This window comes from Gastrolobium bilobum, unplaced genomic scaffold (assembly GCF_033153095.1).
Source record: "Gastrolobium bilobum isolate Gb01-03AN ecotype WA unplaced genomic scaffold, APGP_CSIRO_Gbil_v1 utg67448, whole genome shotgun sequence".
NCBI classification, from domain to species: domain Eukaryota; kingdom Viridiplantae; phylum Streptophyta; class Magnoliopsida; order Fabales; family Fabaceae; genus Gastrolobium; species Gastrolobium bilobum.
This window is the reverse complement of record NW_026897538.1, coordinates 167644-193353: the sequence shown is the minus strand read 5'-3', so window position 1 is coordinate 193353 and position 25710 is coordinate 167644. Positions and strand designations below refer to the sequence as shown.

At 36.7% G+C, this 25710-nt stretch overlaps 1 protein-coding gene across 1 annotated transcript; it reads left to right on the top strand.

Annotated features, from left to right (window-relative positions):
* Positions 1-1255: 1255 nt before the first annotated feature.
* LOC133307848 (histone-lysine N-methyltransferase ATXR3-like) lies at positions 1256-16158 on the top strand. Its single transcript, XM_061508408.1, has 20 exons — positions 1256-1448; positions 1645-3959; positions 4103-4159; positions 5089-6252; positions 6640-7010; positions 7097-7645; positions 7734-7834; positions 8341-9349; positions 9439-9510; positions 10604-10714; positions 10813-10913; positions 12514-12613; positions 12708-12803; positions 13036-13203; positions 13290-13415; positions 13547-13600; positions 13990-14237; positions 14330-14438; positions 14609-14911; positions 15652-16158. The coding sequence occupies exons 2-20, from the start codon at positions 1763-1765 to the stop codon at positions 15826-15828; spliced, it is 7113 nt and encodes a 2370-aa protein (XP_061364392.1). The 5' UTR covers positions 1256-1448; positions 1645-1762; the 3' UTR covers positions 15829-16158.
* The last annotated feature ends 9552 nt before the right edge of the window (positions 16159-25710 follow it).

The window sequence follows — 25710 nt, the reverse complement described above, 5'->3', positions numbered from 1 at the left end:
ATATTAGACCAAATTTGACCTATTACAAATAGTAAAATAGAACAGGTCTAGACTTTTAAAAAAATCTATTTAGAAAATAGACCATATACTTTTTTGTACATGTCGGGCCTATAAGCCAACAGGCCGGCCTATATCATATTATTGATTTAAAATAATAAAAAAAATTATTATTTTAATAATTTTGAATAATAAAATAATATTATTTTAGTTATTCTTTTAATTGTTGAATGTTTAATAGGCTTAAACAGGCTAACAGGCAGCCTAGGTCAAAATTTTTATTTTTTAAATATAAGTCAGACCAGACTTGTAATTTGGAGCCTATACAGACTAACAGTCACCTCATATTTTTTACACAAGTCTAACCTATTTAATTTCAAATCTAGCCTAACCTAGCCACAACCATGAGGAGGCATGTAAGGGACAAATTGTGGGCATAGCTAGCAAGCCAATCAAATCAACAACTTATTTCCATCACAAAATCATAAAAAATCCATACGCATCAATTATGTGATCTCAAAATTTTAATTGATTAAAATTTTAACTGATCAAGGGGAACTATATGTCTCCAATTTCCTTGTTGATCATGATTAAACTAAATTTTAATTGATTCAATTTAACAGTCAAAATCATGACCCAAAAGTCTTAATAATTTTTTTTAAAACCAAGTCTTAATATTTTAAGAGGTAAGATATTCTTACTACAAAATATTCTTAATACCAATTTATTACCACTTTTTAGTCATTGAATCCAACTTTTCAGCAAATAATTTTTGAAAAATTTCTGAAAAGAAATAAAAAAAAAAGCTTTTGATATACTATCTATAATACATAATTAATAATAGATTAATAATAAAAATATTTGGTAATAAGAATATCCAACTTTGTATTTTAATCCCAAAAACATTTGTAACGTCATTTTGAGCCATCATCATAAACACGCCTTCAACATTAATTGTTAATCATGGAATGGGCCAATAGGGCAGCCCAATTGGATACCAGTGGTCCTTCCTTCAGAGTCAACACAAGTTTTCCATTCATATAAGACTGAGATTTCGAAGACTCAAAACCCTCACTCGGCTTGGTTTTTTTCTTCTCTCAGTTAAGTTCCCAACCAAATCTCAAGCCGTTTTCACGCTAAAGGGGTATTTTCGTACTTCAATTCCACCAATAAATATACACAAAATGGGTAAAAAAGAAAAGAAAAGAAAATAATAGGAAGTTTTCGTTTTTCATCCAGACCAACAAGAACACACAACGCAAGGAAGAGAACGACATATAATAGCAGAGAGAGAGAGAGAGAGAGAGAGAGAGAGACACTAAGGAGGAACACACTATTACTAATTACCCTATTCAACACACAATACCTCTTAATAACAAATCGTAGTTCTCGATCCTTCTTCTTCTCACGCTCTAGCTTCGATTTTCTTCCCGATCTATAATCTTTTCTCGGTAATTTTCTTCTTCTTCTTCTTCGTTCTTGTTTTTAATTTGTCCTTCTCGATGTTAACGGAGTGGCTTCGTAGGGTTTAAATCAGGAATTATATTCTTTCTACGTAATGTTTCTCGTTCGTTCGCATATGCCGGTGTGAATTATATAAATTTGCTTCGGTTTTAATCTCCGTGTTCGTTTTTTTGTGGAATTTAGGGTTTTCAATTGGATCGAGGATTGAGGAGAGCTGAAGCATCTGCAGCATGAGCATCGATAGCCCCGGGAAAGGGGACAGCTAGGGTTTCGAGCTTCTGACCTCGACGGTGAGATTTCCATGGGCGATGGAGGTGTCGTGTGCATGCCTTTGCAGTATATTATGGAGAGGTTACCGAATGCCGAGAAGACGCTTTGCGGAGGCAAGAGTGGGAATGGCTTCAATTCCAAGTTGCTCAAGTTTGCTGACAGCGAGAGGAAGAAGATGAAGGCGAGAAAAGAGGAGCCTGCGAGGAAGAGTGAATTAGGGTTGGACAGAGTGAGCAAGAGAAGCAACGATGTTGAGAATGGTGAAATATGCGGGGAGATGGTGCAGAAGGAAGAAGTGGAAGAGGGTGAATTGGGCACTTTGAAGTGGCCTAAAAGTGACCTGGAAAATGGAGAGTTCGTGCCTGAGCTGCTGCCAAGGAGAAGCGAGATTGAGAACGGAGAGATTGTGAGTGAGAAATGGAAAACAAGGGAGCTGGAGAAGGGAGAGATTCATTCTGGCAAATGGAGAAAAGATGATGTGGATAAAGGGGAGGTTTTTCCTGAGAAGGGTAGGAAAGGAGAAGCTGAGAAAGGTGAATATGGGTCGTGGAGAGGTACAAAGGATGACATCGAGAAGGGAGAATTCATTCCAGATAGATGGTATAAGGGAGAAATGGGTAAGGACAATTATGGTAACAGTAGAACCCACAGGTTCCATTCAGATAGGGACAAAGGGTGGAAAAGTGAACGTGAACGTACCCCCACTTCTGGGAGATATACAGTTGATGAAGGATTTAGAAAGAAAGAATTGAATAAAACTGGGAGTCAGCATGCTAAAAGTTCTCCCAGGTGGGATAGTGGACAACAGAGGAATATAAGGATCAGTTCAAAGGTTGTGGATGACGAGAAAAACATACACAACAACGGTAAGGACCCTACACGAGATTATACTTCTGGAAGTCGCTTGAAGAGGTTCGGTAATGATTCTGACGGCTGTGAGTGGAAGCGGGCAGCAGATTATGCCGGTTTAAAAAGCCGAAGGGTTTCTGATGATAGCTATCGCCATGTTTGTTCAGAGAACTATTCTCGTCGCTCTGGGGAGCAGTCTTACCGAAATAATAATTCTGCAAAATTATCAGCAGACAAGTATTCTTCTAGGAATCATGAATCTTCTTTCTCTACCAGACCAGCTTATGACAGGCATGGACGTAGCCCTGGTCATTCTGAGCGGTCGCCTAGAGATCGAGGCAGATATTATGATCATAGAGATCGCACTCCACTGCATCGATCCCCCTGTGGTCGTGACAGGTCTCCATATTACAGGGAGAAATCCCCCCATGGTCGGGAGAGGTCCCCATATACAAGGAACAGGGATAGAGGTCGTCAGCATGATCATAAATTGAGAAGTCCTACATGCGCCGAGCAGTCGCCACAAGATCGAGTTCGGCATCATGATCGGAGGGACCATACTCCAAATTTAGTAGAAGGATCCCCCCTTGATCGAGCTAAGAAAGATGGTCATCAGGAAACAAGTTGTAAAACCTTATCAAGTGAAAAGCACAACTCCGAGTATAGTTGTAAGGATCATGAAGATAAGAACATTCAAAGGGAGTCAAATGGTTCAGTTACAGAATCTCAAGGTGAAAAAAGTTTGCAAGTTACGAATGAGTCTATAGAGAATGACACCTGCTGTCAACCTGTAAAGGAACAGCAGTTCTGCAGCCCAACTTTAATTAATAAAGAATCTCCTTGCTTTGAGCCACCTCCTGAGGAGCTGCCTTCGATGGAAGAAGATATGGACATTTGTGATACCCCTCCACATGTCCCTGTGGTGACAGATTTGTCATCAGGGAAATGGTTTTACCTCGATTATGGTGGTGTAGAAAATGGGCCTGCTAAACTGTGTGACATCAAGGTCCTTGTTGATAAAGGGGTACTGATGTCAGATCACTTTATCAAGCATTTAGATAGTGACAGGTGGTTAACAGTTGAAAATGCAGCATCACCAACGGCAGCTCAGAGTTTTCAGTCTGTTATGTCGGATACCATAACTCAACTGGTAAATCCTCCAGAAGCTCCTGGTAATCTTTTGGCAGATACTGCAGATATTCTTCAATCTGGTCCTGAGAATTATCAGGAAATGCCAGCCCCGCAGCAGCCACTGGTATGCCCGAACGACAGTTTGCTTACATCTGAATTTTTCGAGGACTTCCACATTGATGAAAGGGTCAGAAATCTGTTAGAGGGTTATGATGTCATTCCTGGGATGGAACTTGAGGCAATAAAAGGTATTTTTTTGGGTCCATGTATTCTTGTGAATTTCTTTAAAAAGTAAGAAAAATTCTCAGAATTTGTTATCAATCTTAATTTCTCCCTATTTGCTGAAATATCTTATCTTTCTCAACTTGGTTATCGTTATTTTCTCTTGCAGAAGCTTTGCAAATGAATTTTGAATATGCAAAAGGGGAGGGCTTGGGAGACTATGAAGGTACGTAATTGGCTGATGGTTCTTTTCGGTTTTTCTTTACTCGATCAATTCTAATAATTCATAGTTTGTTTTATTTTTGGTATTCTGACAAGTTTGACTTTATCGTTGATTTGAAGCATTTTATATTGTCCAATATTCATATTGTTTGTCTTTTTAGGGAATTTCAATTTGTTTTGATTTTCTGGTACCTGGCAATGTTGAGGTTGTTTTCTTATTGGAGTTATCCGTTACTAGTGTTTTGGCTTGGTTTATGGAAAGCAGCTTCCTGTTGTACTTTCTGATATTTTTCTGCTTGCACTTTGACAAGAGGACTATTGTTGTTAATACATGGATGGGAGCTTTCAAATGTTTGAACCTTGTATATATACATTAAATAGGTGTTCATTAAAATTTGTATATATACATTAAATAGGTGTTCATTAAAATTTGTAAGTATTATTGATTTAAGCTAATGCATTTGGAGTTGATGTTTGAAATCTAATTAGTTTTTTAATGGTCTACTTATCACTTTCGCAAGGTAATTTGCATATCATTTTAGGCTTGGCTTCATTACCCTTTTGGTATGCTTGCCTGGATTCTCTACTTCTCTCAGTTGATCAAAAAGCTGGCATTCATCCCATTCAGTCGTGTTTGGTGGTTTAGTATTTCATTATATCTTTGCAATTGATATGGTGTGTTGGTGATAATATAAAATTTTGAATTCATTTATACATTGGAAGCAGATTAAGTGAATAAAATCACAGTTTCTGATTTTTGTTAAAAACAAAAAATGCAAAACATGATATCTGGAACTTAAAATTGTGATTTTCTTCATCATGTTATGCGTGTGCACTGTTTGTACATTATGTTTACTCCTCATCTGGAGAAGTTCAATGGAAATGCGCTTAGAGTTATACGCTCCATGAAAAAGTATTTTTGTCTTTGTTCAGGTTTTCCTTGGCATATTTTCTGCTTTAGGGAAGATTGTGATTCAAGTACTGATTTAACATCTAGACATTCAGAGTCTCAGTTAAGTACCGGTGACAAGGATAATGGATATTCCTTTGGTGTTCCTAGTGATTGGTTTTCCACCTGTTGGTCATGCAAAGGTGGCGACTGGAAGAGGAATGATGATGCCCAGGATAGATATTCTCGGAAGAAACTTGTACTAAATAATGGTTTTCCATTATGTCAAATGCCAAAGTCTGGCTGTGAAGATCCTCGCTGGCCTCAAAAAGATGACTTGTATTTTCCTTCTCAAAGCAGGAGGCTTGATCTCCCTCCATGGGCTTTTGGTGCTGATGAATGGGTTGATTGCAGTGCTGCGAGCAGATCAATTCAAAGTAAGCCTGCTTCTGTGAGAGGAGTGAAAGGAAATGTTCTTTCGGTGGTCAGGATAAATGCATGTGTGGTCAAAGACCAGGGATCATTAGACCAGGGATCATTGGTCTCTGAGTCACGCCAGAAGACCCGAGGCAAGGATAGACATCATTCAAGGTCAACTCGGCCTTTCTCTTCTACCAGTGATAGCAGGAGATCATCAACTGAAAAAGATTCTCAGTCAAAAGCTGATAGTGATCAAGGTTCTTGCCGGAGCATGGAATTCATTAACATCCCTAAAGACCATCTCTGTACTGTTCATGAGCTGCAGTTACATTTGGGTGACTGGTATTATCTTGATGGTTCTGGGCGTGAAAGAGGCCCTTCGTCATTTTTGGAGCTACAGTATTTTGTAGATCAAGGAATTATAAAAAAGCATAGCAGTGTGTTTAGGAAAAGTGATAAACTCTGGGTTCCTGTTACCTCTGCTGCAGAAATTTCTGATGTTAGTCTCGCGAGCCACCAAGAAAGCAGTTCAGCGTCTGGTGCATGCTCTGGACTTCCGTCAAAGCAAACTCAAGGTGTTTCATGCAGTGAACCTCACACAATTTCAAGTTTGTTTAACTGCATACACCCTCAATTTGTTGGTTATACTCGCGGGAAGCTACATGAACTGGTAATGAAATCATATAAGAGCCGGGAGTTCGCTGCGGCTATAAATGAGGTGTTAGATCCCTGGATCAATGCAAGACAACCAAAGAGAGAAATTGAGAAACCAATATATTTGAAATCAGGTAATGATTAGTCCTTTTAAGGTACATTTTTTGCTTTGTCATCCCCGTTCCCTGCCTCTATAAATTTTTATCTTGTTTTTTGCCTTTTGTTTTATTGGCCCAAACTTCCAGTTTTTTATTTTATTTTTTTTTATTAGTGATTGGTGAACTGATTCATTTCTCTTTAGCCTATTGCCCTAATGTATTGGCTTGACCTGTATCAGTTGAACTCATTTGCTACCAACTTCACCCTTTTGATCATTGTTTGCGGCCTTGTCATGAGCTCATGTGGGGTAGTGTACATTAGATTGGACTATCCCAGAAGATTTGATTCAAGTGGTCTCCTGATTAATTTTATTGATGTTTTCTTGTTTTGTGTGTGCTTGTGTTGGGGCATGTAAATTTCAGAAGGTGATGCACATGCTGCCAAAAGAGCCCGAATGATGGTTGATGGCAGTGAAGAAGACAGTGATTTGGAAGATGTTGATCTTACTATTGAGAAGGATGGATCAACTTTTGAGGATCTATGTCGTGATGCTTCTTTCCCTGAAGAATTTGGTATTACTGATTCTGATGTAGGAAGCCGGGGCTTATTGGACGGTCGTGTAATGGCACAAATCTTCCATTTTTTGAGATCTGATTTGAAGTCTCTTGTCTTTGCATCAATGACTTGCAAGCATTGGAGAACTGCTGTAAGGTTTTACAGGGAAGTTTCAAGACAGGTCAACTTGACATCCTTAGGTCATTCCTGCACTGATTCCATGTTATGGAACATTATGGTAGGTTTGATATATATTTTACAATTCACATTTTAAGGAATGTTTCTCATTCTTCATTCTAATCTAATCTGGTTATTTGTTTGCAGAATGCTTATGAGAAAGACAAGATCAGTTCCATGATTCTAATGGGTTGTACCAATATTACGGCTGACATGCTTGAGAAAATTCTTCTTTCATTTCCTGGTTTATGTACCGTAGACATTAGAGGGTGCAACCAGTTTGGAGAGCTGACTCCTAAATTTGCCAATGTGAAATGGATCAAGAGCCGAAGTTCACACATGACTAGAATTGCAGAGGAGCCTCATAAAATCAGAAGCCTTAAACACATTACAGAGCAAACTACATCTGTTTTCAAATCCAGCAGTTTAGGTATTGATGATTTTGGTCAATTGAAGGATTATTTTGACAGTGTGGATAAGAGAGACACGGCGAAGCAATTATTCCGTCAAAACTTATACAAGCGTTCAAAACTATATGATGCGAGAAGGTCCTCTTCCATTCTATCTAGGGATGCTCGTACAAGAAGATGGGCAATCAAGAAATCTGAAAGTGGTTATAAGAGGATGGAGGAATTCCTTGCTTCAAGACTGAGGGAAATTATGAAGACAAACTCCTGTGACTTTTTTGTGCCCAAGGTACTGTGATAAATTCTTTTAAAGTTGCTATCATGGAGATGCCCTTTATTACTCATGATTTCTTGTCTCATTCTTTCTTTATGAATAGGTTGCAGAAATTGAGGCTAAAATAAAAACTGGTTATTACAGTGGCCGTGGGTTGAGCTCTGTCAAGGAGGACATAAGTAGAATGTGCCGCGATGCAATAAAGTATGTTATTTTTTCCTATTTTGCCTTATTCTTTGGGAGGTGTTATTCTCTTTTTTTTTCTGATGCCATGGTTATATATTATTGTTGCTGTTGTTGGAGACATTGAATTGAAGATGGGGTTTATTATTATTTTTTTTGTTGGTACAAAGATGGGGTTTATTATTTATTGTGACAAGAATCCTGATTGAGTGCTGTATCTTCTTGCCATGGAGGTTCTTCTGTTTGATTCTCAGCTGTATGCATAAGCTCTACTGTTTTGCAATTATAGTTGTCTTTCATCTGTGCTAAGATTGGTGGGTTTTTATACATCTTAGTTGTTTTGCATCCTGATATTATCTTCAAAATTTATATATTATATGTTCCAGTTGCCTCTTGTTATGGATTTGTTAATTTAGTTTGTGTTTCTTGAGTCATCTAGAATGTGTTTCATCTGACTTCACATTCTTTTTTTTTTTATCCCCAATGTTTAATTTTTTTTATTGTATTCATATTCTTATTGATTACAGAGCAAAGAATCGAGGTGATGTTAGTGACATGAACCATATTATCACGTTATTTATTCAGCTTGCAACACGATTGGAAGAGAGTTCTAAATCTGTGCATGACAGAGATGCACTACTGAAGTCATGGGACAATTCAAAGTATAAGAAGAATAGATTGGTGAATGAAAGGAAGTATAGGAATAATGGAATACATGGTGGTTTGGATAATGTAGATTATACCTCTGATCGAGAAATTAGGAGGCGCTTGTCAAAGTTGAATAAGAAATCTATGGACTCAGAAAGTGAAACATCTGATGACCTTGATAGGTCTTATGAAGATGGTAGGAGCGACAGTGGTACTTCAACCTCGGACACTGAAAGTGACCAAGAAGTACATTCAGAAAGTATAGTTAGGGAGTCAAGAGGGGATGGATGCTTCACACCTGGGGAAGAGTTGGATTTTATAACTGATGATCGCGAGTGGGGTGCTCGCATGACGAAAGCAAGCCTGGTACCTCCAGTTACCCGGAAATATGAAGTCATTGATCAATATGTCATTGTAGCTGATGAGGAGAATGTGCAAAGGAAGATGAGGGTTTCTTTACCGGATGACTATGCTGAGAAGCTGAGTGTGCAAAAGAATGGAACCGAGGAGTCAGATATGGAACTTCCAGAAGTCAAAAATTACAAACCAAGAAAGCAGCTTGGAAATGAGGTTATTGAGCAAGAAGTTTATGGAATCGATCCTTATACACATAATCTTTTGCTTGATTCTATGCCAGAGGAGTTAGATTGGTCTCTTCAGGAGAAGCATTTGTTTATAGAAGACATGATCCTTCGAACATTGAATACGCAAGTTAGGAATTTTACTGGAACTGGAAGCACTCCAATGAGCTATGCTTTGCAGCCTGTTATTGAAGATATTAAAAGGTGCGCGGAGGAGGACTATGATGCAAGAACGGTTAGAATGTGTCAAGGTATCCTAAAGGCCATAGAAAGTCGTCCCGATGATAAATACGTAGCTTATAGAAAGGTAAATGTTCTTTTTGTTGTTTACTTGAACTAAAATTTAATAGTTATCTTCCACTAATTTTCTGGCATTTGATTTGCTGGATCATGCAGGGGCTTGGTGTTGTTTGCGACAAGGAAGAAGGCTTTGCCCAAGATGATTTTGTCGTGGAGTTTCTGGGAGAGGTATGGCTTCATCACACTTGAATATCTCAACACTTTCTTGTTTATTTAATGTGCAAACTATACATGCTTTGTGCTTGCTCCTACTTTGGATTAATCATAGGTTTCTGCGAGAATGTCAAATATCTAAGCTAAGGAATAATCCATCAACTATAGAGAATATAAAACCGTGCACTCTTACGAAGTGTTCTGTATTCTTTAACATTATTAAACTAGTTATGATCTATTCTCTACAAATGTAGACATTTATGTGTTTTACATATGCAACATATTAACTAGGCAGTGATTAATTCTGTGGTGTGTGCCTATAACAACTGTGGTCTATTCAGATCGTTGGTTTTTCTAGTTTTCCTCAGGGGTTTGGACTTTTTCTGTCTTTTCCTGCTAAGGTTTTGTATAGAATGTTACATGGAGATTAATGTTCATATAGATATTTGCGCTTTTGAATTGATGAACTATAATGGTTCATTTCATTTTCTATACACGAGGCTATCTGATACAGACCACCAAGATAATGGAAATAGTAAACAGAAACACAGCTATTTGGGCCCAGAAGGATCTGGATTTTCTTATATATTGAATGAAAAACAGTATTACAAGCAGCAAATGAACTACAATGTTTAAGGGCAGAAAATTAAAGCAATTACAGAAATTAACTAAGACTTAATTCAGTAACAATAAATCCCAGCACATTCGAGAGGTGCTGAAGCTCTCCCAAGAACCGTTCTCTATTCTTCAGATTTCCGATACCCTTGCACGATCCCACTCCCACTACTTAACCTCTCTCCATTCCCATTGTGCTGTGCTCCCCCATTCAGTTGTAACAACCTTGCTGAGTCATCATGTGTTGAACTTGGGGCAGCATGGGTAGTGTAGGTTGGGTTTGGACCAGCATAAGCAGCATGAATTGGGCTCGAATCACCATAAGTTGAAGCCCAAACTCTTCTATTTTTGTCTCTCTTGTACACCCTATTGGGTTTGGATGGGGGCTTATCACTATCCCATTTAGAAATTTGGTCCGAAGTGTCTTATGCCTATATGATGTTGTGATGGCTAGGCATTGTGATTTCTGTTATACTGAATTTTTTTTTCATAGGTTTATCCTGTGTGGAAGTGGTTCGAAAAACAAGATGGGATTCGATCTCTGCAGAAAGATAGTAAAGATCCGGCACCAGAATTCTATAACATCTACCTTGAGAGGCCAAAGGTGCCCGTCACTTAAAAAAAAAAAGTTTATGATGTTCAACTTGTACGGTCCACCCATCTTTCATTCTGTCTTTATCTAATCTTGCAATTTTATGACAGGGTGATGCAGATGGGTATGACTTAGTTGTTGTTGATGCTATGCACAAGGCTAATTATGCCAGTCGAATATGTCATTCTTGCCGACCTAATTGTGAAGCCAAGTGAGTTGTTTTGACTTTCATGTTATTTGATTATTGCTAATATGTTTGCTGACTTTTTCAGCTTCTGATACTAGTTCTCTTGTAAAACAATTTGTTTGCTATTTTAGTGCATTGCCTGCATTTTGGGGGAGTCACATATGCATGAAATATTATGTGCATCCATTTACCAGCTACAGTCATATATATATATATATATATATATATATATATATATATATATATATATTTTCTTTTTCTGGGGTTACAATCATGATTGCTTTTGTTGTACAGATTATATCATTATATCCTTTGATTTAACCTTAATCTGCACGAGTCCTAGCTTTCTTTTGAAAACTGTAGTAACTGCTTGTGGCCCATCATGATCTGCATTTGGCATAAGAAAGCTGTTAAACATTGTGGTGGTTTCGGATGGTCACATAATTTTTTTTTTGCATGTTAAATTCAATTAGAATTTTTTTGTGTCATTGTGATAATTCCTTTCTAGAGGGCGAGCTTGTAGTAGTGATATAAATGCTTCTTTGTGACTGAAGTCATGGCTTCGAATTCGGAAAAAAGCTTTATAAGAAAATCGTAGGGCTTCGTAGAAAGATTGCCCTCATCTCTACTCTCGCCAGTCTGGATTTAATGGAGATTGGTTTTGTGATAATTCGTTTCTAAATTTATAATGGGTTAGGTCTATATTATTTGCTATTAAGAACTTAAAATGCCTGGTTTTTGATAGACGAGCATTACTACTGGATTCAGATTTAAAAGTCAAATGCAAAGTTGTTTCTTCATATTATGTTGTCTTTTATTCCCCTTCTGTCCTTCTGTTTTGTTCTATAATGTGTTTGTTTTGATGCATTTAAATGCCTTTCTTTTTGCTTGCTTAGGCTTCTTGATTTCTTGTTTGTCTATTGTTGTGGAGATGTTACGTGATAATAGATTGATTTAAATCTCTATCAGCTTATCTCAATCAAATAGTTATATTTCAGAGAATAGATTGTCAATTAGTTATATAATTGACTATCTCTTATTTGTAATATAACTAATTGATTGAGATAAACTAGTTGAGATAAATCGATCTCTTTTGATGTAACAAGAAAATTCTTTGGTAGAATAGCAACAAGAAAAATGACTTTAATGGTTTTACATTTAAACAGATGACATAAAAGATCTTATGAAAGGAATAAAGAAGTAATTGTGTTGGTTCATTTAAGGCAATGGTTCTAATGGATATTCAGTTGTAAATTATATCATTAATGTCCTTAAGTCTAAATGACTTATTTAGTTTCTTCGGAAGAAATTTAACTAGTTGGTTGACAGAACTTCCGTTTTTTTTGTTCCTTGCCTTGGCTGTGGCAGCAAAGTTACCGAGGAACAAAACCTACGTTATACAAATAGTGTATTTAAATCTTTCAAGATTTAAGACATGAGTCTGAGACTTAATCAAATAACAGATTTTTATAATTTATCTTAGTTCTGTCCCTAGTAATGCCTCTGGGTTATTTATTGGTTAGCTGAGGACTATAATACTGGAGTACAATCCTTTTGTTTCATTTTTTAATTGCGTTATCGTCTCTGCTAATTATCTATTGCCTTTGTTTTCCTATTTTTTCAGAGTTACTGCTGTTGATGGTAAATATCAAATTGGTATTTATAGCGTTCGTAAAATTCAACATGGTGAGGAGATCACTTTTGATTACAATTCTGTAACAGAGGTTTGTCCTGTTCCCTGCTGAATTTATCTATTCAAGAGATAAATGAATGTGCTGTATATCTTTGTATGATGAGTACCTGTTCATCTCAATGTAGAGCAAGGAGGAGTATGAAGCATCGGTTTGTTTGTGTGGAAGCCAAGTATGCCGGGGGAGCTATCTGAATCTGACTGGTGAAGGGGCTTTCCAAAAGGTTTGGACTTACAGGAAATTTTCAACTTTTAGGTTCTAAGAAAATATTAATGGAGAAAATATGACTATTACTGGGTCTACAATGGAATTCCTAGACTTGCTTTCCTTGTTGGTAGTTTTCTTCACATGAAACCTTCGCTGGAGTTTGTGTAAAAAGTGAAATAATATAGTTCTATTGTCATTTAATCATTTTGTTATTTTATCTGTTAACCAGAATATTTTGTCCCTTGCAGGTTCTGAAGGACTCACATGGAATTCTTGATCGTCATTATTTGATGCTAGAAGCTTGTGAATTAAACTTTGTTTCTGAAGAGGATTATAATGACCTAGGAAGAGCTGGTTTAGGCAGTTGTTTGCTTGGAGGCCTGCCAGATTGGCTTGTTGCTTATGCGGCTCGCCTTGTATGTGCCTGACTTCTGTGTTGTTACCAATATTTTTCAGTTTTTTTTGTGTATTAATTTTCCTTGACACTTGTGCTGTGATGAAGGTGAGATTCATCAATTTTGAAAGAACTAAACTTCCTGAGGAAATTCTAAAGCATAATCTGGAAGAAAAAAGAAAATATTTTTCAGATATATGTCTTGAAGTTGAAAGGAGTGATGCTGAGGTTCAGGTGTGCTCTCTGCCTGTTGGTCTATTTTCTCTTCATGTTGTTTATTATCATTAGATGACATTTCTAATTTTTTTATTCTCATTTTTCATTCAAATGTTTATTTCCTTTATCCTATCTTTTATATGAATCAGGCTGAGGGTGTGTACAACCAAAGGCTTCAGAATCTTGCTGTCACACTTGATAAGGTGATTGTGCCTCTCTGCTGTCTGTTTTTGCTTCACTATTCTAGCATTTAATTTTAGATAGGAAGAAATACTTTGCATTTAAAACAGGATCACATAGGAGGAATGGTAAAGACTAAATTTTTTGGTATGGGCTACTTGTTAACAAGAACCACCAGGCTGATACTGTTTAAGATAGGAAGCTGCATGGTATAGCAATTTCTAAATGGTCAAGAATTTTAGATCTCATGTTGTATGTCAAGAACTTCACTAATGCACACTTGTGGGGTATCTTGAATTGTACAATTTTAACTCTTTTTATAGATTGTTATCTTATTGTAAATAAGTAGTTTTCAGTTAATTTTGCTTCTTGTAGTTTGGAGATGATGTTAATCTTTGATGGGGTATTACAGGTAAGATATGTTATGAGATGTATTTTTGGTGATCCACGGAAAGCACCACCTCCTCTTGAGAAGCTCAGTCCTGAAGCAGCTGTTTCCTTCCTCTGGAAAGGAGAGGGTTCATTTGTTGAGGAGCTTCTTCAGTGCATAGGTCCTTATGTGGAAGAAGACATCTTGAATGATCTCAAGTCCAAAATTCACGCTCATGATCCTTCAAGTTCTGGTGATATTCAAAAAGAGGTTCGGAAATCTCTATTATGGTAAGTCGTTTGCACTTCTAATTGGTCTGTTTGTATTTTAACCGGGTGGAACTTGCAGTCTTTACATTATGTTTTTCTCCTCTTTTCTAAAGGTTGAGGGACGAGGTCCGGAATCTTTCTTGTACATATAAATGTCGGCATGATGCTGCTGCTGACTTAATCCATATTTATGCTTACACCAAGTACTTCTATAGAATACGGGTATGTTTTTCCACTGTGAATACCAAGCTTCATAAACCACTTCCAGTAAAGTCTGACAATGATAGGGTAGGGGTGAATATGCAGTTAAATTTTTCTTCTGTAATTTTAAAATTTATTTCTGTCAATCTAAATCAGGGTTCACCCTACTCCCCCCTTCCTTCTTCTTGCAGGATTATCAAACCATTACTTCACCACCTGTCTATATTAGTCCACTTGACTTAGGTCCAAAGTACATTAACAAGTTGGGAGAAGAATTTCAAGAGTATCAAAAGATATATAGTGAAAATTATTGTTTAGGGCAGCTGATTTTTTGGCACAATCAGAGTAATGCAGATCCAGAACGTAGCCTGGCTAGGGCTGGCAGGGGTTGCTTGTATTTACCTGACATTAGTTCCTTTTATGCCAAGGCTCAGAAGCCATCTCGACATCGTGTTTATGGTCCAAGGACTGTCAGATCTATGCTGGCAAGAATGGTTAGTTTCTTATATCTAGTTTTTTAAGTTGTTATATTTTCATCCTAGGTAGACTTTGTTTTCGGAAAATAACAAATAGGAAATGTTTGTCCTCGTAGGATAAAGTTTGCCAGAAAATGATATGGTTCCATCAACGATAACAACCAGGACTTATCCCAGTTGGTGAAATGATGTTAAGTGATACGCATGTATCAAGATCCTATATTATTATTATTATTTTTGGTCAACATTAAGAGCTTAGAAGGCCCAAAGCAAGAAAAATTTCACCCTAAAACAAGCAACTATGCTATGCTAAAAAGTACGACTGTAAATACATACATGCATGCAAACTTAAAAATGAACAGTCACATCCACCTATCACTAGATATCTCCTTTGCACCAAGCAACTTCCTTTCAAATTATGTGAGAGAGCTTACCAGGGGACTGAAAAACCCAACTGAGATGAATGGATTTCTTAGATGCGAGATAAGCAACCTCATGTGCAGCCTCGTTACCTTCTCTTTTTGTCCTTAGGAAACCACACCTTTTCAGCTGTCTTGATACTACCTTGATATCTATTAACACACTTCCTGTTTCCCATAGATCTGATGTGCCTCTACAAGCCTCAATTTAGATCAAGATCCTTTATTTGAATAGCTGTTTGATCAGACTGTTTTCGTGCTTGAAGGCTAGCCTAGATATGTTCTTTGTGATTTCTTGTCTGTGCTGTTGGTGATTAATCATCTGCTTTATTTATCCAGGAGAAGCAGTCCCAGAGATCTTGGCCTAAAGACCGGATATGGTCATTCAAAAGTTCTCCGAAATTCTTTGGTAGCCCAATGTTAGATGCTGTAATAAATAACTCTACACTGGACAGGGAGATGGTTCATTGGTTGAAGCACAGACCTGCCATATTCCAGGCCATGTGGGATCGTTAACATTTTGCATGGTTAGGGGAAGTGGTCAGAGCGTAACACCTATTAATAGATACGGAATGGTTCATCATTCAGAGCTGCCTGCCTCTTTTAGCGTGGGGGGTCTGCAATTATTAATCCAAAGCGTCATTCCTTGTACCGCTGTTCAGTCATTCTTGTGTACAGTTTTCTTGACCATTGATTTGTAATTCATTTGATTGTAGGGCATTGTTTTACTCTCATGTAATATGAAATGAAAGTTAGGAAGAAAAAAGAAAGGTTAATTCGAGGCGTTGCTGTGTTCTTATCTTGTCTGTTAACTAGGGCTATCTTTTTAGGGTTTCGATTTTCTCATGCGGTAGGAGAAAATGTTCTCATGTTGTAGACACATCTTGTGTGGGGTCCACATCTATTAAAAAAATAAAAAAGCAAAAGAAAATATTGCACGAAAATCGAAGGGTCACTAGTAGGAGAAAACAATTCTCCTATTACATGAGAAAATGTTTTCCCATCTTTTTATATGCTGAAGTTCAAGAAGCCCACAACATGCTCTTGATGTTTTGAGATATATTGACTATCTCAACATGCAAATTTGATCGAAAATGTAAAATTAAAATGATTCTAAAATAAAACATAGAAGTTTTTTTTTTTTTTTTAAAAAAATGATAGCAATGGAGGAATAATAATAAGGAGATCTTGTCTTGAAGGGAGATCCATATATCTCCTCGCTTGTTGTGTTCCCGAAATGTATTTCGTCGTCGTTGTTGTTCCTAAAGCTTCCGCCATTTTAGATGGCTTGGATATGCAGTGAAGTCAGACAGAAAATGGTGTGTTTGCTTTCTCTTTCTTACTCGGAACAAAATGAGAAGAAAAGAATTCTTACATTTCATGAAATCTGATACAAAGAGTGCAGAAAACACGATACATGGAAAGGGAAAGTAACTTTTACTAACCTAGCTAACTCAGAACATTAACTATGGTTAAAAAAATAAAAGATTAACTCACTGGTGAAGTTAACTAATCAAAGATCCCAAATAAAGTTAACACATTAGTTATTACTCTTTTCTTTGCTTTTCGTAGCCACTGATATTTTTTGGATTAGCATATTCCTTCTTTTATTTTTTTATAAAATAGGGATAAGGATATAAAGCAAATTTAATATACCTTGTATAAATAAATAATAATAAATTTTATTTTTTATTGGTAACTTTTTAAAAAAAATGTAAAAATTGTTTGATTTAAAAAAGGTATATATATTAAAATATAATCTATATTATATGAGATTGATGGCTTTCCTATGAGAGGAAGATACCGTTTTTCTTCAAGAAAAAAATGGTGGAGCCCACCGAAATATTAGAAAGGAAAGAAAAACGGATGTACGGTTTTTTATGGTAAGGGTTGAAGAAAAATAAAGTTCCACAGCAACTAGTCTACTTTGATTTTCATATTATATATATTAAAAATATTAAAATATATTTGTAAAATTTAATATTTTTTAAAATTAACATATTATTATCTTGTGTCGTGTCTCATATTCAACATATGCTGAAGTTTTCCTTATGAATGCTCCCCGAGTGATGACTACAAATGTTCGGATTTGAGATGATGTGAGTTGGTTTTTGGAACATGTAAATGCTGCGAATGGATTCTATAGTAGTTTATGTTGGGTTCTCTTTTCACTTAAGCCCAATAGCTTTAGTGAGAGTGAGCTCAAAGTTCAATTTTAACCCATGAAGCTTAGGGTTAGTTTTGAATTGGGCAGGGTATATAAACACTCATCTCTCCCTTGTGCCTCCTAGGGTTACAGTTATCAGAAATACACCAAAGAGGCAGACGTTCATCATCTGAACGGTTGCCCACACGACCCCCTGATCCCCTTGAGTCATAGCCTGGAAGATCAACCGTAGAGCAAAATTGCGACCTTTCGTGGTGCGTTGCTGCAAGATCGTGAGCTTGACAAGGAGAACTGAAGGAGAGAAATCGTCACGCTCGCTTCTTCACCCCAGGTAATCAAAGCAGTGTCTTCATTCCTCATCGCATCGGTACGATGCGCTTCCGCGTTTCTGATGATATACCTTCATGTGGTATCAGAGCCGGATTGTGATGAAGATTTAGATCAGCCTTGATTGATTTATTTTTCCTATGTGATTTTTGAAAATATGTCACCTTTATTCTGTATTTGTTATTTATATTCATGTTAATTCTTTATAGTTCATTTTCATAAAAAGTTTAAATTTTAATCGGTAAAAATGCTTTAATCCATGGTTAGGGTCTCTCGTATATTTCTCGATTTGTAACAAGGAGGCTAATCCCATATGATTAGGTTTCCTCCTTGCTGTTTTTATTTATTTTTCGGAATTTCTATGTACTTTTCCAATATTTTGTAAAAGTTCAAGATAGAGAAACCGCGAGGAAGATGCGCAGTTAGCACTGTCGGAGACTTTTGGAGGACTTACTGATCTCAGAATGGGGCTATACATATATGGTTGGAAAGAGGACGGAAAGACGAACGCAACGGTGGGTGGATAGCCGCCACCGGATCCTCCACGCGCCTCCACAAGCTTCTGAGAGTGGCCGCCACTCTCCGGGAAAGAATGAGAGAGTGAGGGAGCGTCCGGCCACTCTATGTGGCGGTCCTTCCACTGGAGTTTCGGCCTGACTTGACTTCGGTTGACGGCGTGGCAGACCTGACGGCTAGGGTTCCTCTTTCGCGTCCTAGGGTTTCTCGCCAAAGGATTGGGTCTTTGGGCCCATGAAAACTCTAAAGGGACTTGAGACAGATACTATGGGCTAGGCGAAAGTCGATTTTCAAAGTTGTAATATTTTATTATTTTTTTTATATTTTCTTTAAAATAGGAAGGCCATGGATTAAAGTAATTAGAATTTATTATTTAATGTTTTTATTGATTGATATGAATTATATGTGCGATTAACATGATATTTGCGATAACATGTCATATCGGATAGGAAGGTGCCATATTGTTGCATGATCACATGTCATATGCGCATATTTACTATTATGTCATTATCGACTAGTATGATAGTTTATGCGCGTAGTTTTTGATTTTAAATATTTCGGTAAAATAAAATTATGGTTATTATGATTTTAGAAACAAAATCTAGATTAATGGTTATATTAATTTTGAAAATTAATTAATTATTATGATTTTGGTAAAAAGCTAAAATAATCAAATTGATTATTTTTGGAGTTTTAAAATCAACCAAAATTAGTAAGAAAATTTTCTAAGAGAATTCTTTTATTTTGCGTGTAATTTGTGGATCTACTAAAATGGTCATGTGTTAAACACACGCTGCCTATCATGACCGGATTTTAGGACCTTAATGATTTCAAAATTCAGATAAGCTAAGTGATGCACGTTCATCGGCGCTCTTGCTTACATAGTTTTGAAATCAAGCAAAGGATACTCTCAATTAAATAATTCTTGGAAATTGGAAAATATTACTTATGTTGAATGAAAGGAGATTTAAATTAAGAAATTAATTTAACCTTCAAGCGCATTATAGGACCATTAATAAAATGATCATGTGAAGTCTCATCGAATAAGCATGATTGGATTTTATTAGATTGGACCTAAATAATTATGGGATGAGATTTAAATTAAGAAATTAATTTAACCTCCAGGCGCATTGAGCCTATCAATAAAATAATCATGTGAGGTCCCCAACGGATAAGCATGATTGAATTTTATTGGGCCTTAATAATTTCAAAATTTTAATAAAGTATTGTACGGCTCATCGTCGATAATACTAAGTTATTAAAGATATTTTTAAAATTAAACAATGAATTCGACAGGGCTTATGAAAATTCTCAAATAAAAATGTTGAATGGGAGAAGGTTTTAAATTAAATAAGTAATTTTAAAATCTATGGGCTCCATTTGTGGGTTTATTAGTGAAATGGTTATCGCTGAAGCCCCATCGGATAAGGATAATCAAATTTCACTAGATTAAATCTTAATAATTTCAAAATTTTAGTAAAGTATTGTACGACCCATTGTCGGCAATTCTTAGACACTAAGGATAATTTTGAAATTAAACAATGGTTAATTACATTCTACTTTGGTAAAATTGTTAACCCTCCCATCGAGGCTCTGGCAATGGCACTAAAGGCCCAAATAACAATTTTGGTTTTTACAAGTGACTTGCCCATCGTAAGCGTTGTAAAGATAAACTGAAGGATTGTTAACAATAAACAAGAGTAGTTATGAGAATCTACTTGTACTTTGTTTGTTTATTGCATTATTTGTTTGTAATTGTGTGCTTTATATGTTTTTTCATAAAATGACTTCTTTCAATCCTATAGCCATGATTTAGAGTCAAAAGCCTCTAGATGGTACAAACTATGAAAAATGGAAAAGAAATTTTTATATTGTTCTAAAAACATGAAAGATAAAATTTGTCCTGACAGTACAAGGGCCATAGCAACCTGCAGAGGATGCGTCTAAGGACGCAATACTCAGATTGGAAAAGGACAAATATGGTAGTTCGCTATTATGTTCTTGTCGGTCTTTCCAAACACTTGCATAAGAAAATGTACATGGTTAAGAGTGGAGTAGAGATGCTTTGGACTCTTAATGACATGTTTGCTGTGTCTAGAAATTCTGCTAGACAGAATGCAGTCAACGCAGGTTTTGCTAAAAGTCTTGTTAAAAATCCAAGGGAAAATCCAAGGGTGGTAACAAGAACAAAATAACTTGGTTATCAGTTGTCAAACCAGTTACTATGCAGAAGCTGCAAGGCAAGTTCTTCAGGTGCAGACTGAAGTGACACTGAAAGAAAAATTGCCCAGAGGTGATGAAAAGAACTAGACATGGGCATATCAAGGCCTGATCAGTGAATGAATTATTGATTCAGGAATCACTGATTATGTTTGTTACTCTTTGCAGTAGTTCAAACATGGCATACCTCTCAGCAATGGACATAGATATTTTAAGCTTGAAAATGGGAACTTGTGTCTGCATTTGCAGTAGGACAAGTTATTTATAAGACTATGGTTTTGAGTGACTGTTTATTTGTTCCAGATTTCAAGAGGAATTCAATTATTGTTAGTTGTTTTGGTTAAAACATGGTTTGACAATGCAATTGATTCCTCAGTTACATTTCGGAGTTCATCTTCGTCTTGTTTGTTCTGGTACATTGTTCAAATAGTCTTTATTACCTTTGTCTTATACCCCTAAATTTATTGTGTTGAATGGAAAGGATGATGAACAAGAACTTTCACCAAATAAATTAAAGTTTCAAATGAAACATATTTTTGGCTTTTATGATTGAGTCATATTACCTCAAATAGGAAACATGATTTAGTTGAAAGAAGGACTGAAAGTTCAAGAATTCTTTAACTAAAAGCTACATGTTGGTCCTATTTGGAAGGTAAAATGGCCAAGCAATCCTACAAGGCCAAAAAGATTTGCGCAACTATTCAACTGGAACTGGTACATGCTAATGTATGTGGACCAATTAGCGTTCAAGCCAGAAGAGGTGATGAGTACTTCATTATATGAATGCTTACTCTGGATTTGGACAGATGAACCTAGTGCGCCATAAGTCTAAAGCTTTTGGAAAATTCCAAGAGGTTTAAGTCTGAGGCAGAAAAGCATCTAGGTGTTCAAATTAAAATACTTTGGTCTGACTAAAGTGTTGGCTACCTGTCTGGTAAGTTCAGGTCTTACATGATTTAAGAGGGGATAGTTTTCGTAACTGTCACCTCTAGGAACGCGTTAGTTGAATGAAGTTGCAGTATGCAAAAATCAAACATTTCTAGACTTGGTGAAGATCATATTCAGTTATTCATCTTTGCCAATGTTGTTCAAGGGAGATGCCTAGGAGAAGGAAATGTACCTTCTTAATTTGGTTCCGTCAAAGTTTGTTGTAAAGAAACATAAGGAATTATGGAATGGGTGCAAGCCCAGATCAAACCATATTCGGATTTAGGGTGCTACGGCACACGTCCTACAACAGCAGTCAAATAAGATGGAATCTTGTATGGAAGAGTGCATATCTTTTGGCTACCCTAAGAGAACGAGGGATGATTTCTTATTTAGTCTTAAGGACAAGATAATCTAAGTGAGCACTCACATGATTTTCTTAAAGGAGGACTAGATGAGAAATTATAAGCTCTTAAGTAAGGTTATTCTTGATGAGATTTATCTCTGATCAAGAATTTATAGAATCTTTATAAGCTTCATCCACTGTTCCCTTGATTGTTCAAGAGGGGATATATATATCTCTAGGTGAACAGACAAGAGAACCGTAATTGGAAATTCAACATGATAATATATAAGTGAAACTAGTAGAAATATTAGTATCACATGTGGAGGAACAATATCAAGAATAATTGGATCCTTAAGAAATTGAAGATCCATCATTTGACCCACTCTTTGTTTTACCTATAAATTCACAAGGTCTATTGCATTATATTCGTAGTGAGAGAGAACCTTGTTAACTCTCAAGTTGTATCTTGTTGAGTGACATTGATCCTACTAGTTACGATAATGCACTAGAAGATGTTGTTGATCAAGTGTTGCTCAAGCTATGAACAATGAGATGAAATACTTGTATTTCAACTTCGTTCAGTCCCTAGTAAAGGCACCAAGAGGGGGGGTAAAATCCACTAGGTGCATGTGGACATAAAAAACAAAGAGAGGATGGACAGGAAGGTGAAAATCTTCAAAGCTAGTTGGAGGCAAATTTTGCCAGACTCCATGCTCTAGTCTATCCAGATTCTCTTAGTTGCTGCTATAAGTCTCAATTATGAGATTTAATTTTGGGAGTTGGATGTCAGGATATCTGCATACAACAACCAAAAGGGTTTATAGCAAATGGGCATAAACACATGGTATGCAAGTTGTGAAAGTCTACTTCATGGACTTTGTAAGAACCCGCACCGTTAATTAAGGTATTTAATTAATTAATTATGCAAAATTAGGAAATGATTCCATAATTGACTCTAATAATTATTATGAGGCTTTAATAATTATAGTAAGTGAGTAATAATGCTGAAAGTTGCTTTTCGGAAGAAAAGTGCAAATACCGGTTCTGGTAATCGGTATTATTGCGTACCGAAAAAGTATCCCGGAAAATTAATGTAATTACATGATAATTACTAGAATAATATGTAGGACTTGTAAAACGAGTTTCAAGTCAAGATAATGAGAACTGGTGCTAGAAACCGGTACTGGCTTGGAAAAGCGCGTACCAGAAAAGTGCTCAGAAAATTATAAGAAAAATATGATAAATCTTAGAAAATTATGTAGTTTCATAATCCAAAGTTTGGGATTAAAATGATAATCGTAGCAATTAAAGTTAATACTGTGTGTTTAATTGTTAAACCACTATATAAGCCTTAGTGGGCACTAAACCCTAGGCCATATTACATTCTCTACGTGAGTTTGGAGCTGGTGGCTGCTACCTTGGCCTTCTTCACCTTTGTGTAACCTCCCTTGTAGCCTTTCTTCCCCTTTTCTCCACTAAAACACCTTGGGTGAGTGGGAATCATCTTTGTGAGTGAAATGTGAGCACATTTTCTGAGTTGTGGTGGCTGTGGGAGCTGAGTTGTTTTCTGGTTTGGTGACATTATTGTTGAGGAGTGTTGTTCTTGGCTTGTGAGGCTCCAAGGAGCAACCTTTGTGAAGAAAGGACCCTCCTTGGTGTGTATTTTCGTGTTCTGTGAGAGACAGAACCTTGGAGCTGTTGTGTGAGCTCCAAGAGCACCCTTTTTCTGAGTTTGAGCTTTGGTAAGCCTTGTCACCTTTGATCATGAGTTTAATGCTTAAAAATGAAAGCTTGATGCATGTTAAGGCTTAAAGATGATAACTTGTTGTTGGGTAATGTTGAACACACCTGCATGTTTAGGTGCTTTAAATCGTTAAAAACCCAACCTTGGAAGGATATCTTCACGAAATGCATTTTCTGCATTCTATCGTGAAATATTCGGATATGTGCCCGATGAATATCCAGATATGTGATATCCGGATATGGGTTTTGTGTATCCGGATAATAGATATCCGGATATGGGATTCTGGATATCCGGATATTGCATATCCGGATATGTCCAGTGAGATATCCAGATATTGAATATCCAGATATGGTCCCGAGGAATATCCGGATATTCTGGAATTTCGTAGAACAGTAGCTGTGCTGTGTGTACAGTAGGCAATTGGGGGTTTGTGGACCCTAGATTGATGAAGTTGAACTTCTGTAATTAATGAACTAAGTCAGAATCGTTGTGATTAAGGACTTATGGCTTGGTATGGAGCCTTAAGACGTAAAACGTAAGGAAAGACATTGTCTTTAAGTTTTATGCTTGTGTTGCATTTTATTGATATAGTATTGGTCCATAACAGATTGTGAATCTGCTGTGTTTGGACTTTGAGATGTGGACTCTTGGCTTTTGGGGTTAGCTTGCAAGGTAAGCTTTCGTGTCCTCGGTTTAGCCATGTTGTGGTTCCACCATGTCCCATGGGGGTATGGTTTATGCATGTTGTGTACATGCTTTTGGATATTTGATATGTTGATTGAACTTTACATGTAATGGCTTTTAATATGCATGTGTTGTTTCATCTTGACGGGAAGCTTGAGTATGTAGCGCCATACAAGACGGTGTATCGGGGTGAATGCAAGTGGTACTTGCACGGTGTGTAGGTGATAGACGTATACCTGCATTGTCTCTGGCCAGTAGATTAGTATTAACACACATGGCATGATTATCTGCTGCATTGCATTGTTTTAGAAATGATAAATGATAAACTATTTTTGAACTTATATTGCACATGTAAGTGAGCTTGGGGTGGAAGATCCTTGAGGACTCACTGAGATTTCGAGATTAGAGATCTTACCCCACGTTTGGGGAATGCTTATTTCAGGATAAGGTAGTATGGGTACTGATGCCTCAGGCAGTAGGAGGCCGGAGCTTAGCTGATTATGTTTTACTGCTTATGTTAGCATGACTGGATTTGGATGCTGTTTATGTTTTCCGCTATTTATGATATGTTGTTATTGAGACTGATGTTGGGCATGTTGCCTTATTTGAGTGAGCATGGGGATTGTCCATGACACTTTCTGTTAGTACTTGTAGTTTGGAGTTGTATAACTGTTAGATGGTCCGGTCTACGATGTCGTAGTTCCGTGACTAGAGCCATACTTATATTATCTATGTTATGAGGTATTTCAGTTAGCTGTTTTATTGCAATTACATATAGGCGATGTTTTATTAATTGATTATTAAGCAAGTTGGTAATGTTAATGACATCATAATTGAAAAGAAAAAGTAATTCCGCATTTTAATTAAGCGCAGCTTAATACGATATTATGATAACATTACCGGATATATACGGGGTGTTACAGACTTAAGCAAGCATCCAGGTCTTGGAACATCAGTCTTTGATCAGGTTATCAAAATTTTGATTTTGAGAGAACCTTGATGTGTATTTGTATGTAAAGAATCCAATGGAAGACAATAGTTTTTCCTGGTACTTTATGTAGATGATATTCTCCTTATTGAAAATAACATGGAGGTAATACCAAGTATAAAGAGTTGGCTAAGTTAGTGTTTTGGTATGGAAGTACTGGGGAAGCAAATTATATTCTTGGTATAAAACTCTTATGAGACCGGAAGAATAAGTTGTTGGCATCACCTCAGACTACTTACATTGACAAAACTCTTGCCAAAATTCAACATGAGAATTCTAAGGCAAGAATTATAATTCTCAAATGTAGAATTCATCTCCCTAAGAAGTAACAAAAGACTCCTGAGAAGGAAGAATGCATGAGCAGGATATCTTATGCTTTGACAAAGGTAGTCTCATGCATATCGTGTTGGGCGTTAAACCAGACATCTGTCACACAGTGAGAGTAGTGAGATGGTACCATTCTGGATATAGAGGAACAC

Excerpts from the sequence above, each read along its gene's own strand:
- LOC133307848 (XM_061508408.1), top strand. The coding sequence starts at position 1,763 with ATGGGCGATGGAGGTGTCGTGTGCATGCCTTTGCAGTATATTATGGAG. Across the intron at positions 12,804-13,035 it reads GTGAAGGGGCTTTCCAAAAG|GTTCTGAAGGACTCACATGG; the intron begins GTTTGGACTTAC and ends TGTCCCTTGCAG. Across the intron at positions 13,601-13,989 it reads TTGCTGTCACACTTGATAAG|GTAAGATATGTTATGAGATG; the intron begins GTGATTGTGCCT and ends GGGGTATTACAG.